Here is a 16,849-nt window from a genome sequence, read left to right as displayed (position 1 = left end):
CGCAATTGGTTGTTCGTCTCTGTGTGCCCTGTGATTGGCTGGCAGCCAGTTCGGGTGTCCCCTGCTTACTGATCGAAGACAGCTGAGATAGGCGCCAGCAAGCCTGCGACCCTTGTGAGATAAGCGCTTCTGAAAAATGGATGAATGGATATTTTACAGTATCAATAGGATGCTTACATTAATAAAATATTAAATAACATAAAACGATCAATACTAATGCAGCGTTATGATGTGTAATCTTGGTGAAACTATGTTTTGTGAATAATGCAAAGTAATGCAAGAACAGTAAAAATAGCTAAGTAAGTATGGTATATAAGCGATAAATATTTTAAAATGATACAATGAGAAAAAATTATACATGACAAATTTCTGAGCATTTTTATCAGACACACTCATTTGTTGTGCTTTATTATATATATATATATATATATATATATATATATATATATATATATATATATATATATATATATATATATTAATATAAGGACAATTTTAAATATGAATAAGGAAATATAAACTATTAGTGTGACAATGTCAATCAAAATTAAACATTCCTATCTTAGTATGACCATCTAGGTCTATCTAATGAAGTGGCCAGTGGATCAAACTTTTTGTTTTCCTGATTTGCCTTCTTTGGGGCCAGAAATAAATGCTTCAATTATAGTTTTCATTAACATCTTTATTTAGAAAAACAGCATAGACAAAAAAATAATTATTATAACAACAGTGAAACATTAATACATTAACTCTCAGGTTACATTAACAAAAATTAGCACCATGCTTGGACGGACAAATACATTTCAATTTTTTTTTTTTTCAAAGGTTCCCCTCCATGCCTCTTATACTTTCATGTAAGGCAATTACGGGTCCAAATAATAAATTACTGACATTATAAGTACTCATCCATGTTCCATCATTTTTGACACATGTTACCATCAAATTTTGTTTCATTCACAACCTTTTTATGTGTAATTTTACTGCAGTTACACATTTTGAATTGGCAGTAACAATCACATATAAATAAAATGACTGTACAACAAAGAAAACTTTGGTTGAAACATACTGTGACATTGCTCAGGAATGGAAATTTAAATTTAATTAGCTTGACTATCCAAATAAATTTCTTCCTCCATGCACTTTATTGCCAAATCCGACAAATCCTTTAGCGGTGTAAATACTATGAAATATGGACCTTTTTTTTAAAGAAATAAATTTTGGTGCTGTACACAGGGACTGATATTGTATCACAGGCATGTCCTAACTCAGTCCTCGAGGGACGCATTGTGTTTTCCATGTTTCTGTTGCCCAAAGCAGCTGATTCAAATGATAAAGATCGTTATCAGGCTTCCACCGAGCTTGCTGATGATCTGATAATCTGAATCAGATGTGCTGGCAGGACAGGAACTTAAAAAGCATGCAGGTTAGTGGCCCTGGAGGACAGGGTTTGGATATGCCTGTTGTATGTAGTTCTCTACAGTCCCTTAGACCACCAAATCTGTTAAACCTCCACATCAGAATTACAGCAAAGATGGCATAAGCAAGCAAATAAGCTAAATTAATTTGACATTTCTCTCTGCAAACATTACTTATATACCGTATACGAGTAAATATGTAGCACACTACTAAAGTGTCCAAGCTAATTTTTAGCTTCACTTATTGTGTATTGATCTTTTCTTCTGATTTTGTTTATTTTGATGGAATTGGTCTTTGTATGATCAATCGATCAATCAATCAATCAATCAACCAATCAGTCAGTCAATCAATCAATCAATCAACCAATCAATCAATCAATCAACCAATCAATCAATCAATCAATCAATCAATCAATCAATCTGTGAGCTGTGTTGCCATGATTGATAAAAGCAGTAGCTGTATTTACATAAACTGGTAGTATGAATCAAGGAATGAAAAGAAATCCAATCAGTGTATTGTGTTCTTGTCTTTGGCTGAACTTTTGCATTCTTTGCCACATTGTGTAGCTGCCACCTGTCTTTTCCACTTTCCCTTTTTTTTCTTTTGTTTTTTGTTTTTTTGGTAACACCAAAAGCCCTTAGTTATCCCACTGGGAGGCAAACGCTAAGGAATGTCCACAAAGACGGCAGCTCTTTTGATCTCTAAAGGGTTCTTTCTAAGTTGCCAAATGTCACCACAGGTCGCCAGACGTTTGCCTTTTTTGCTCTTGTCTCAAAGAGATTTTGACCACATTTGAAACTTTGTTGCAACAGGAGCAACATCTGGTGAGATTTGTGAGATTTTGGCTACCTTTGCCAACCTCCGGCAACTTTAAACAAACTCTAAGGAGATCAAAAGAGCTGCCATCGCAGAGCTGCTATCTTTGCGGACACCCACTAGTGTTCACTCCTCAGTTGGATAGTAGCTTTATTGCAACCGTATATTTTTTTAATGCTCTTTCTTCGCATACTTTACAATTTCCAATTTTGTCCTCACATTAAAATATACAAATAAACTGCATTCTCTTGGTTAGCCAGAATTTGATCGAATTTATTATATTTCCTCTTCTAGTGGCCAGGTGCATTTGGTTACTCCTCTACATATGGGCAGAGATGTTGGCTATTCTTCGCACAGACGACATTTCTTGAAAAACATTAACCAATTCATACAAAAAATGTATATCTCTTTTTATCAATGTGGACAACATGCAGAAAGAAGTGTGACAGAAAAAGTGGGAAAAAAATAAGGCGCAAAGGTCCTGGGCATGTACACATGGACGCAGACAACATTGTGGAACAACATGGCAGAGTCGACTGGAACGCTAAGATAGTCAACACATACAGACATGTAAGATCATCATGAATTCTTGTTTACAACAAACAAGGCTTTGGCAAGTTACTTTGAGAGACTGTTTCACATCTCTCTTTTGGTGCTTCTCTTTTGGTTAACATCAGACTTCAAATTCGTGACACACTTGTGGATATTCAAGGAGGCCGTTATTTGAGGAAATAAAATAGGTCATTCAGGTCTTCTGTGAATGCCTTGTCATATTCTATACCTTTGCATTTATAAAATTGCACTTGCGCTAATGGCTCTGTGTTGTGAAAAGGGTTGCTAGGGTTACAGACCATCGTGCTTCCTGGCGATAACCAAACTGCTCTTGTTGACAGCACCAGATTTCCACTTAAAAGTCCACTTTAGGCAACAAAAGTATAGCCCATTTCCTTTCCTTGACTTTTGACTTACAATGGGTACAGTAGAAATCCGGAGAAGGATGAATGCACGTACTCTCCAGCGTACAGTCCTGAAGCCTGATCAGAAGGCAGCTGAATGTATACAGTGTCTCCCGGTTGTAAAGGTAAGACCGCACTTCCTGATGCTTGATCTAAGTAACCCTTCTTGTATTCATCATATGTATACATTACAGGCTCATTGTTCCTCATCAGAGCCACCCACACATTGGCACCTTTGCAATGGATGTGATAGGCAAAGTAATAAATGCCAGGAACTTCACAGGTGAAAATTCCCGTTTCGGGGTTGAAGTTCTGACGACCGTTGTATAAAGGCTTCTCAAACACCACCGGGGAACCCACGGGTGGAAATGGAGTTGACCCTATAGCTGTGAATGCTGGCATTTCCAACCCACTGAGTCCCATGACTTCGGCGCCGTTTCCTCCATATTTGCCCTTTTTACCATAGCCAGCCTTCTCACCATCCAGTCCAGGGCCCATTTGGGAGAGCACTCCAGCCAAGTCCGGAGACACACCAGGTTCTCCTGGTGCGCCAGGAGGGCCGGGGGGGCCAGGTGGACCCGTCAGTCCTTGGGGCCCCGATGGGCCTTCTTTACCCCGAGGTCCAACAGGACCAGGATGACCTGGCATGCCTTCACCTGCGATGCCTGGTGGACCGGGAAGGCCAAAATCACCTTTTGGTCCTTGAAGTCCAGGTGGTCCCATTGGGCCTGCAACGCCATCCATACCGGGGATTCCTTTAGGTCCCTGGGGTCCCATTTCACCAGGGTATCCACTTTCACCTTTGGGCCCAGGAAGTCCTGCTGGACCTGGCGAACCAGGAAGGCCTTTATGTCCATTGTCTCCTTTGGCACCACTTGGTCCTTGAGGACCTCTTGGCCCAGGACTTCCACGTTCTCCAGGTAAACCATCAGTACCAGGTAATCCAGGCGTACCAGAGTCACCCCGAATTCCATCAATGCCTTTAGGCCCTCCTTCTCCACATTCTCCTTTTGGACCTGGTAAGCCAACGCCCCCCGTTGGCCCCTTGGGTCCTGGAGGGCCCGGTTGGCCACTCGGCCCAGCAGGTCCGGTCATACCAGGTAATCCTGTATGACCTTTATCTCCCTTTGGTCCTAAGGGTCCAGATGGCCCATTCATACCTTTATCACCCTTTGGTCCTAGGAGTCCTGGTTTACCAATGCCAGGTAGTCCTGGCTTTCCTGGCAAACCAGGTGGCCCTGGATGACCTTTGCCACCCTGCATGCCTGGCTGCCCAGGTAGACCATTTTGACCTGGTTTTCCTAATCCGGGAAGACCAGGCAATCCGGGTGGTCCTCTTTCACCTGGTGCCCCGTTTAGTCCTTTTAGACCTGGATGCCCTTTGTCTCCCGGAGGTCCTTGTGGCCCTGGCATCCCATTCAAGCCTGGTTTTCCAAAACCAGGTAGTCCTCTTGGTCCAGCCAGGCCTTGGGGTCCGGGCAGACCTTTATGACCCGGTTGCCCTGCTTGTCCCATTCCTTTATCGCCTTTGGGTCCTTGTAATCCAGGAAGTCCTGGCAGTCCTTTGTGACCTGGCTCTCCTTTCATCCCTGGCTGGCCTGGCAGTCCCTGGCCACCTGGTTTACCTATTCCAGGTAGCCCCGGTGGCCCTGGTAGACCCTGACGTCCTGGTTGGCCGGACTGACCCGGTTCCCCCCGAGGGCCCATTTCTCCTTGCGGGCCAAGCTGACCAAGTCCCCCCGGTCTGCCTGGTGGTCCTGGCAACCCTGGTTTACCCATCCCAGGTATTCCCGGTTGACCAGGAGGTCCAGGTAACCCTGGTGGGCCTGGTTGGCCATTGCCTGGAGGTCCGGGGGGACCCATAGGGCCTTCTGGACCAGGTGGCCCAAGTGGACCTGGAAGTCCTAGGGGAATTCCCTCAGCGCCACTTGGGATCGTCTGACCTGTGAACAATGATTATACATATGATATTAAATTGTGCACTATTGCGATCAGGTAAAGCCTGGAAGCCCACGCTCATAACAGCTTCCACTAATGTAACTTGCTGACACGGGTGATTTCTTACCTTTGTCTTGTCCACCATTATAGCCACCACCTTTGCGAGCCTTTTCTTTGCCCTTCACGACAGGCATCTGGGGGAGTTCCTTCCTATAGTGGGGATAATGCATATAGGGCACATCTTTGCCGATGTACTGTTGCTGGGGGTAGCCTTCATTGCCCATGCCCATGTGTTGGAGGTGTTGCATTTGCATCTGCTGATGGTATGCCTGAGGGTGTTGATTGTGCCCATAGTACTTCCCATCACTTACATATGTAAGTATTATAAGCTGGAGCAGGGTCAGGAGGAATTGGTGCCCAAGGGGTGGCATGGCCAAGGCCTGTGTTGAGGAAACAGAAAGTAACTTAGATGAGGCTGATCAACAGCTTTACAGAAAGTGATTAAACACACGTGACTTGATGTTTTTTGACACAAAGAAGTTTAGATTTGTATGATGTGGACAAGATACTTTTCCAGCTCAATGATGAATATTTTGTAGTTTTAAATATAAATGCTGCAGAATAAAAACTCATTAGACTCTTCAAGACGATTTTTTCAATAATGACCACTAAATGTCCCCAATGAGCCTCTCAGCTCGGCCATCATAAATCCCAGAAAGCCCTATTTTATCAGCAAGATATTTCTACATTTCTACATTTTTAAAAAGCAAAATAACACACACAAAAAAATTGAAGGCTACCTTCAGTTTGTACTTATAAAAGCTGAAACTTAATTGATAATCATGCAAAACAGTTAAAGTATAATTAAATATGCAAAAAAAATGTGGCAGTGACAAATTTACAATGAACTGACTGACGTAAATATTTATACTTCTGACATTTCCAATTCACCATTATTTTTGGGCATTCTTCGGCAGTCTGACGGACTGATGGACAGTCTGTCAGCACTGATGGAGTGCCCACCTCTGCTGACTTCTCTCCTTAATATTCTGACTGTATTCTCACAAATATTCTTGCATAATAATGCATTTTATTGGAGATGACTCTTTTTGTAAATTAAATGATCCTTTTAAACATTATATTTGTTTTTCATATGAAATGATTACATTTACATGACACTTTTTGTCATCTTCTTTATAATATCACTCGTTGCTGTTTTTCTTGAAATGCTCTAAATTTGTTCAGAATGTAATAAAAAATATACAGATTATTAACTCTAACCATAATCTACAATTTTACAAATTTACAGAGGTAACAATACAGTGATAATATGATACATTTTCCCCATGAAACATTCATTCTGGTCTAATAACATTATTTTTTCTTTTAAAATTACAACTGCTCCATTCCTGTTGCAATTTAGCTTTATTCTTGTGACATGTTTTTATCTCTCTATCTTTCCATTTCTTTTGGATTATATGTCAAGCGTTGTCAGAGAAATCTCAGAAAAGAAGACTAGGACAAGCCTAGCTGCTTAAACAGCAAAAAGAGTAACTCAGACCAGCCAAGATTGACTTTTCTATGCCGGCATAGGGAAAAAAGCTTGGGCAAATGTAACTCGTGGGTCTTCCAACGCTAGTTTTTCCACTGCCCAGCCGTCCCCCCCTGGCTTTTATTGAGTAGAAGCATAGCAGATTACAAGACACAACAAAAGAGCCAGCCGGGCGCCACCGGCAGCTGGGCCAAGGTCCCGGCTCACACTTTCGTGCGTCAACAGTTCTATCTAAGGACAGGGTCAAGATGAACTAGGATTGCATAAATGGGTAACAATGAACTAAGAACATAATGATAACAACCTAATATATGATTCCCTTCACAAGCGTCAAGTGTCAAGTCTGACGAGCATTAATCTCGCAGCATAGAAGAAAAAAATAAAGTTGATTCACAAAGAATAATGGCTCAATTAAATATATTATTATTTTTTATTGCACTCAGCTAACTACAGATGTATGTCCACTGCCAATGCCGTGCAATTCTAAAAATAAAATAAGCTAAAAAAAACAACAACAAAAAAGTGGGTGGAACGGTGGAAGAGTTGTAGCACGTCCACCTCACGGTTCAGCATCCCGGTAAGTGTATTGGACACTCTAAATTGTCCTTAAGTGTGACTGGGTGCGTGTATAGTTGTTTGTCCCTGTGTGCCCTTCAAAAGGCTAGCAACCAGTTCAGAGTGTCCACCGCATACTGCCCGTGGACAGGTGGGATAGGCACCAGCAAGCCAGCGACACAGCATAGCCAGGAAAAGTGACTACAGACAATGGATGGATGGATAAAACAAAGCCCCCACATTTTAAGCCATAAATGCTCAGAATATTTACAAATAGAAGCGTTTTCATCAACTTTTAAATGAAAATTGAAATGGTCACTGGTAAAACATGAAACATGGATCAAACCACATGTATTTTCTCATGGTGGTGCAAACATGTTGGTCTTTAGCCAAAACAAGAGTGCGCACCTGAGCTCCTGGCTTTGTGCCTGAACATGAAACATGTCTTCCAACATGTTCCGCCACCATGATGTAACTCATGCATTTCTACTGCGTAGTGTAGTGACTCCGGAGCCTATGAATCAGATCTTGCTGCGTGAATGGTCTACTTTAGTCATTCGGTCATTCCTAATTCCACCAATTTCCGCCCTGTCATCAAGGTTGGGAGTATCGTTCCTATTTGTGCTGTACTCAAGACACATTGGCTGTTGTTTTTGGAAGTCCCAGCCACATGCAGACACCATCCGCGCCACTGATGCACTTTTCCTTTGGATCTCTGACCTTTTCTCAGTCGACTGGTAATTTTGACAGGACAGTGTCACTGTCTACCCCCTGATGAGAGATGGTCTTTGAAAGGAGATGGATCTTGTTGCCATGGAAACACAAGTCAGACATGCCAAAGCGTTCCTCAAAGGAATGTGAAGGATTTTAACCGAAAAGATTATTTTTTTTTCCCCTCTGTACTCCATAGGCCTGTCCTTGTATTGTTATCAATGATGTGACCTTGCTAATTTACTATACTAATAGTTCTTAGAAAAATCAAAAGCAACTACGAAATAATGAAAGTAGCAAGAAGAGAACAGGCCCTTACATTCCCTGTTTTCCTGACCAAACCTCAACGCATGCTCTGTAGATAGCATAAAAAAAAGAGATTTCCAATTCAGTCCATTGAATCCTAATTTGAGCAAATTCTCCAATAGGAATTCACCACATACGGACACATGATCAGGGGTAGAAGGTGGTTTCCAAGTGACCAGTCCACAGTGGCCAAGTTTACTCCACAAGTGGAGATCTTGCAGTTCGCTTGCATCTCTTACACTGAATATAAAGACAGTGAGGAGAGCTGCTTCCATTAGGTGGCAAAAATGTTTGCCGTATTCCCACCAATATAGACAGAATTGACTATTTCTACTTGCACTTGTCTTCCAAAAATAGCAATTAAAGAAATCTCAACCTGACATGCAGTGGCCATTAAAATAAGGGTTCATAGTACGGTATTAAAGTATGTTCACATTGCAACTCAATTCCAATTATATTGTCCATATGTGACTTGTATTTGATTTTTTTCAGGCACTGTGAAAAGTACAATTAGGGTATTGTTCAAATCCAACCCAGTTTTCTTTCAGACGTGGATATAGATCAGATATGCAATGATTCGTCTGCAGTAGCTCATCCAGACACATCCAACCTATATGTGACCAAAAGCCAAATATGCACACCGTGTGGGAGAGGGAGAGTGCTTCGGAGGCAGACTCTTGACAATTGTCTGTGAATCTACAAAGTTCTAGTAACAGTGCGGATTTGATATTTGACTTAATCCCACTTAAAACATGAAACATGAAGTGGACATTTATTTCAGCTGAAGTTAATTCAGCCACACACAGACGGTCTATCAGTTATGAGTAGGAATGGTGATGCAATCTTTAGTAGGAATCTCCATGAAAGACAGAGATTGAGGAGAGGTCACCAGATACCCACTACAACATTTCTACCTCTTCCTTTTTCTGTCAAAATGAGATAAGATGAACCTCCAAACGTCAGACCAGTAAGCAGTGTGCCATGTGACATCTTGTGTGTGTGTGTGTGTGTGTGTGTGTGTGTGTGTGTGTGTGTGTGGGAGTAGTGAGTGTTGCACTTGATTTTATGCATTGTGTGCATGTGTGTCACATCACAAACATGTTCTGTTCACAGTAAAAGTCACATTCGCTTTTTTAATGTGAACAGTACATTAAAAAAATCTGATTTAATACAAAATCTAAATTGGGCCTCACAGCAAATTTCATTTTATTTTATTTCACCAGAGAGTATGTGCATTTGTGGTGATTGTCATGTTCATCAGATGTTGATGGTTTTTGGCGGGATTCTTAACTTTCCATGGGTCATTACTGAGTGAGATTTCAATTTCTTTTAGTGGTACACTTAAATAAATACATTTTGATATATTTGGTCAGAAGAACTGATGAGATGTTTCAGAGATTTTTATAAATGTTCCTCTACAGGTTTCTGTTCACTCAGAATTGAGAAGAAATACCAATCATTTGTGCAATCAAATGCAATCAAATACAACACGGAGAGAAAGGATATACCTAGTTCGTTCCATGCAAAAAATAAAAGGATCCAACCAAAATCACTATTGTGCACAGTCTTCATCGATTTTCAACCCTGTACTCAGGTAAGGCATACATTTTACATGAGGAAAAATGTCATGACAAGCAAATAATGATCTCATCACAATTTATTCACAAATTGACCTACCAGAAATGAAATATAATTGTTTAATAGCTTATTCTTAATGCCAGCAGTTGCTTTATTGTACCATCTGCCATCAAATGAAAGAATTTTCACTGCCTGTCAATATACATCACTACCATGGATGGATAATTTTCAGTCAAATTAATTGAAATTGGATCCCTTCCCAATGAAACTCTGGCCACCGCTTACAGCAGACTAGTGTGCCATGGTACTGGCTTGGATAGCGCTGATCTTATTCTTCACCACAATATTAAAAATTGTTGAATGAATTCATGTATTTGTAATAATAGTCAAATTGTTGAATGAATTCCTCCATAGTCTTAAAGCATTATTAGCTATATGAATGAAAATTATAGTGCTGCTTTAGTATCAGATGTCATGCATGTGTGTCTGAATATTTGTGTTTTTCACATTCTGCCCAGACACACAAAGAAGTCTGTCACACAATAATATTTTCTGTGATGGAATCAGGACGGGGGGAAATATTTGACTGATGTTTTGCTCATAAAGCAATGAAGGAAATCCCGTGTAAAGTGCTTTCAAAACAGAACTAACGTCATAGGTTTCCTCTGACAAAAGCAATATTGACCAGAAGGAGCCTTTAAAATGTTACAGAAATATTTAAAATCAACGTGGGACATTTTATGACCTGCGGCACGGGTGCCTCCCATATTGATACATGATGTGAGTAAGTGAGCAAGTATGTTCGTGAATGGATGTTTTTAAAAAGATGGAAATACTGTGACAAGTTCACAACAAGCGCCTGTTCACTTGTCACATAGAAACACCCCGTTGTCACGGTGGAAACACCTCGTGATTCTACCTGCCACAAGGTTACCCCTCGGCATGTGACTGAAAATAAGTGTCACCTCCCAAGCGACTCATTCATTTACTTGCCATGAAAATTAACCAGCAATTTCCACCGCTTTAACTTGTTATTTGTTATTTGAGGAAACGGCATTGGCGTGGAGTGTAAATAGAAAGAAGTTTGTATGTGCTTCAAAGTGCCACTGTGTCATCGCACAATAGTCGCCCATTCAGGGGGCAGACGTGAGGTCACCTGTGTATGTAACGCAGTCGTGAGCACACTTGGCGTGAGAAGTTGGCAAGCGTTTTATGACTCACAAGCTGGTGCCAACTCATTTTCCAAAGCAGAAAAAAGCTTGTTTGATTATTTGAGTATTTGGGAAATCGTGGGCGCAAACACAATTACAAGCATTGACCTACTTTGTCAAATCACTTGTGAACCATGCTGTGTCAATAGAATCTGCTCTAGACCTTTAAAATCAGTAGTGCAGGCCATCCATCCGTCCATCCATCCATCCATCCATCCATCCATCCATCCATCCATCCATCCATCCATCCATCCATCCATCCATCCAGCTGGGATAGGCACCAGCAAGCCTGTGACGTGTGAGGATAAGCAGCGCTAGAAAACTGATGGATGGATTAATTCTGAGTCCAAACAGACATAGCCGATGTACAGGGGATCATTGGCAGTGGTTATATTGTGTTATTGTAAAGTAATGATGGTTTCTATTATATTCAGTATATCCAGCCAGGACCAAATCCACAGCTCACCACTGATAGTTGTTGAGTATAGCAAGTACACAGATAAGTATTGTGTGGGTGTGGAGGCAGGATAGCCAGGTAGCTACTCTAGTAGGTAGGTGGTAGGTGCAGGACTCCAAACTTATTGTTTAGAAGGAGTACATTCGCCCCCAACCTGAAATTTAATAAGTGTCAACAGGATATTTCGGAATAGACAGTGTTAACGCAAAAAGTAAAGATTCACATTTCCTCTTATTTATTCATTATTGCTAATATTGCTGATAATATACTGCAACTCATCCCTTAACACAATTTTATTTGTATTTTTACAAAACATCATCATAAAACGACTTGTGCTCAGTTTCAGCATTTATCTCACCTGGATCATTAGCTTTTCTGGGAAAGGTAAGAATTGTTGGTCCAATTTGCCAATATCCTTTACATTTTTTATGTGTAACCTGTGTGGTACTTATGGAAGTTAATCGTTTTTGGGATTCAACCTCTTTTAACAAGCTGTCATATGCAATAAATTATCTGGTATTCAAATGATAAATTGTACAACACATAAGAAACATTAATATTAGTATTGAAGACATTCGAACATATGCTACTGAATCCCATGCACATGTTCATACAAAAATATATCCCAGACAGTCTAAAAAATAAGCAAACCCCCAAGTTGTTTGCTGTCTTTAATCCTACATGTGTGCATGTGTGAGTGTGTGCTGCTGTTTGCCACACTGCTTCCAGATGTCAATTTTTCCCCCAACATGTCACTCAGGCACAGTGTAAATGTAATGTAAATGGACTCATTTGTATTACATCTAATTCAGTTTTTCTTTTTTTTTTTCTTTTTTATTCTGCCGAGTCAACCTCCACTGAAGACGCTCGATTATGACAGATGCTCCAAATTACAGGATGTCATTTCAGTGCAGCAGTTTATTTGCCGGCTCCAAACCGGATGATGGCGATGATTGGGATTAATATGTCAGAACTAAAAAAAAAAAAAAAAGGGAGCTGGAACCATCTGATTTCTTCAGTCTGACCAGCAATAAAATAATATATACAATATATATATTGTAGATATACAAATGTCAAGTAAAACTGGATATACAGTTATAAATAATATACAATCAATAAAATATCCAAACTATCAACGTACTCTCGATTCATCATATTGAAAATTGTGTCCATTCCATGCAAAACTCTCTTTTTTACTCTACAATTATTCATTCTCCGAACTGCTTACCCTCACTAGGGTCGCAATATAGCAACTCAATATCTGTTACTTCCAGAATTGGCCACATTTCACCACAAATCCACTAAATGGTGCTGTGGTTTCTGTGACAGAGACTGTTCACGTGTGTCCAGTTTGCGCTGCTATCTTGCCCCCCACCCGAAAATAAATAAATAAATAAATAAATAAATAAACCACAGTAGACTAAAGCAGGCTAAAAAGCTCAGCAAAGTGGCAGTCATGTTGGCAGGCACAACCTTTATTAGAGTAATGTATGGACAGCCCATGCTGCAAAAAGGTTAGCTTAGCATCTGCTGCAGGCATGGACTTTTAAAGGAGCATCTCTTATCAACCAATATACATGCATGTTTGTTGCTTTTAGTGGAGAGAGTAGAGTTTTCCTTTAAAACGTGCAATGTACACAATTGTAATGAATAATGAATTCCACACAAGTGAAAAATAAAAAATACCACACATGAATAAAAGTAGAATTTGAAGGCGTTTGAACCATACTATTTTTAGTGTGTAGGTCACAGTATTAGGTACACTTTGAAGCTATAATGTAAACATGAATGCAATAATACTCAGCGAGATGCCATTAAACAGATAGCTACCATTTAACAATATTGGGGTTGCTGTGAAATAGCATTGTGATTGCACAGACGCATCATTTAAACATCTTCGAAGAATACCTCTTTGACAGTGTCGATCAAAGCCTCATTTACAGAGGGAAACATCCTTTGCCACGATCAATTCATCATCTGTCAGACGGCGACAACTCTCTTCTCGCCGTCTGCCTTCCTTTCCTCCGTGTCTGTGCGAACAGAGGCGCATCTGTTCCATACCATCTTCCCCATGTCTTCTCTGTCTGTTTGTTTGCGGCCCATTGCCAAGCTACCTCCACAGTAACCCCAAGAGACCTGACGAGCTAACAGCCAAAGGTACCGAGACATAATAAACGCACAAGGAAGAGAACCTTAAAACTCATGATCTAGAACACAAGAGCAACAACATTTAACCTACAAATCCACCCAATTTGGAACAATACAACCCACACTGTGATCACCAAATGGAATTAAAAAACAGATGGGCAGATACAATCTTCACATCTCCTCGCAGGTTATCGGTATGACACTATTATTAGTAAAAATGTGAGTACAGAACAATTACATTGTCTATTTGTGTTGCATTGCCATTTGTGTTCAATCAGTTGCTTCAAGGCAGGGGTATTGTAAGTCCTCAACGGCCGGTATCCTGCACATGTTCCAGCTTTCTTTCCCTTTCAGACCTATTTCAAATGATCAGGACCGTTATCAGGTTAAGTCTGAACTTGCCGAGGAGTATGCAGGACTGTAGCAGTACAATGGGGTGGGGTACACAGTAAGCGGGGTAAACAATATATTTGCCAAACTGCTGTTTGTAGCGAAATGTTTTGTTTTGTAGCGAAATGATTTGACTGCCATTCCATGGTAGAAATTTGATTCATTCTGGATTTGTCATTATCATTTTCTACAATGTTACTTGAAAGATCACCCTGGAACATGAATTTCGACTATAACATGGACACTTCATGTGGGGACTATCCTGTAAAATTAGCAGTTTTCCACCGCACACATACACACACACACACACACACACACACACACAAGCATACACACAATGCCACAGCTGTGCAGCTTATTGACCCCAAGTATTTACCTCTGCCCCCTTCCTTTACACAACCTTAATAAGTCTTGAGGCTTTTGTCCCATTGTCCACCAGATCTCTTCACTATTTTGCAGAATATGTGTGCAGAAGCACTATTTGTACAAACACACACAGACACACACTGCTTTCAAAAGGTCTCCTGTTATGCACTGAGGTCAGCTATGTTAAGGGTGACAGCTTCAGGAGCCCCCTTTCATGCTGCTAAGATCCTGGCATTGGCTTTTTTTTTTTTTTTGGGGGGGGGGGGGGGGGGGGGGTTACATTCAATGGATTCAAGATTGAGAATGAGAGAGAGAGAAAAAAAGAATTCATATCTATCGTCGATCTAAAATACATTGCTATTAACTTAATTTGTTGTTCTTTCTATTGGACAGAGATGATGACTAATATTAACTAATAATGTGACCTGTTTTTCATTAAGAACCCGTCATGCCTCAAAACCTTGTATGTTTCTCAAAGTATGGTTCGGGGATCATTTACGAGCCTGGAGAAACCCCAAAGTGGTCTGCGGATTTGAGGTGTAATTTGGCATGGCCGTTTAATCTAGAAATGCTTTTGAATAAAAAGAAAAAGGTCATAACATTGGGAGGCAATGCTTTTTTCAAAAACCAAAACTCCCCAAAATATGTTTTAGATTCACAATGAAAAGCACAATATTTTGGTTGTATTTAGCTTTTTAGTTTTTAACTTTAACATAATGATTTTTTAAAATTTATTTTTATTTTTTTGCTGCCTAACTTTTCAGATTAAAATCATGAAATTGTGAAACAACAACAACAAAAAGGAGATATATGCTTTTATTTTTAGCAGCTGTTTCATTAAAATAAATATTTTTGGTCACAAATGTTGTTTTGTTTGTGAAATTTCTTTTTTTCTACCAAAACAATTAAAAACTTTTATTTTATAGAATTTTGAGAGAGGGGGCGATACTTGCTTGTAACTAAAGAACTAAGTGCAAACATTTGATCTTTTCTTAATCATTAATAATTTATTTTCTTCCTGCAAAGAAATCTATCAACAGAATACAGTAGTTTCAAAGTAAATATGATATCAAATAACTTCATTTGGACTATAATGTTTTCACTCAATACAGCATTTTCTTCAGTTTGATCACTTTGGTTGTTGCACAAAAAAAAAAAAAATAAGCTCCCGAGTTTGAAGTTTTAGTTTAGTTCACATTTTGTTGAATTGTACAAGTAAGCGGGCAGCACAATGAGCATGTGGCTAGAACGTGCCTCAAAGTTTTGAGTTTTTGGGATTGAAATCTCGACTCTGGCCTTCATGTGGGGAGCTTGCATGTTCCTCCCACATTCCAAAAACATGCATGCTAGTTTCCCCAAAGATTGTAAATTGTCCTTTGGTGTGAATGGGAGTGTCCGTGGTTGTTTGTCTACAGTATGTATCTCCTGTGATTGGCTGGCGACCAGGACCTGTACCCTGCTTCTCTTGCCCAGAGTCAGTCTACATGTTATCCCAATGAGAACAGGCGCAATTGAAAATGGTTGGACGTACACGTAAACAAGAATGTAGATTTTCTTTCGTTTTCATCCTGGCGGTGGATTCCAAATTCTTTGACAGCAGAAGTACCTCTGTGTCGATGACACTCTCATTGTAAAATCAAGCTGCATCTCATTTCTAGAATTCAATTACGGAAAGAAACTCTGACAATTCCTACGTCATAATAATTCTAAGTGACCAGTACTGTACAGCGGTTGCACGGTGGTACATTCCAGTGAGTGTATCAAAGCGGCGTACCGGTGAGCGCACAGCTAAGCAATTGAGGAAGTGTTTGCTCGGCACTCTCTTCTCACCAACGTGCGTGCTCTTGCCCCCATGGCGTACATGTGACAGTTTGGCTTCAGCTTCCTGCACGCTCACTAAACATTTCAATGCATATTTGCTTTGCATTCACTCGTACACACATGTGGTGCACACAGCAGATACCGCATTACACTCATTTGGGAGGGGCGCGCTGAACCGTAATAGTGGCGCTAAATGCTAACAGTAGCTTGTCATAAGGCAAGTAACCATATTTGGTAACTGAAACTAGGAGAAAAAAAAAGATTGAAAAAACTCAAGAAAATGATCCAACCATTAATAAATCCATTCATCTTTAGAGTGGGTGGGTGAGCTGGGGCCTATCCCAGCTGAGAAGCAGGTCACTCTGGACCAAGTGCCAGTCAATAAATGAATTGATGTTATTTACTGTGTATATCACCATTAGGATGATGGATTTTGAGAAAAACGTTGTGCCCCATGCTTATTTTTCAAAATCCACACATACATTTTTTTTTTTGTGGGATTGGTTGTTGTTTTTTTAGCATGTTTAGCATAAGGGCATAAGTTAATTTTGCATAATTTAGCATAAGTTAACGCTAATACTTTTCATTAATCGATAACAGCCCCCCTCAAAACTGAACAAAATATGGT

General features: G+C 40.2%; 1 protein-coding gene across 1 annotated transcript; it reads right to left on the bottom strand.

Moving 5' to 3' along the window:
* Positions 1–3,108: 3,108 nt before the first annotated feature.
* col8a1a (collagen, type VIII, alpha 1a) lies at positions 3,109–5,066 on the bottom strand. The gene has a single exon (XM_088415532.1). It carries the CDS (start codon positions 5,049–5,051, stop codon positions 3,198–3,200), a length of 1,854 nt encoding a protein of 617 aa, XP_088271658.1. The 5' UTR covers positions 5,052–5,066; the 3' UTR covers positions 3,109–3,197.
* Positions 5,067–16,849: the final 11,783 nt, after the last annotated feature.

The sequence above is a fragment of the Hippichthys cyanospilos genome, chromosome 5 (genome assembly GCF_059441005.1).
Source record: "Hippichthys cyanospilos isolate Australia breed blue-spotted pipefish chromosome 5, RoL_Hcya_1.0, whole genome shotgun sequence".
NCBI lineage: Eukaryota > Metazoa > Chordata > Actinopteri > Syngnathiformes > Syngnathidae > Hippichthys > Hippichthys cyanospilos.
This window is presented reverse-complemented; position numbering and strand designations above follow the sequence as displayed.

What these genes read in the sequence shown, in the direction of transcription:
- col8a1a (XM_088415532.1), bottom strand. Translation starts at nt 5,051, where the DNA reads ATGGGTCCCCCCGGACCTCCAGGCAATGGCCAACCAGGCCCACCAGGG.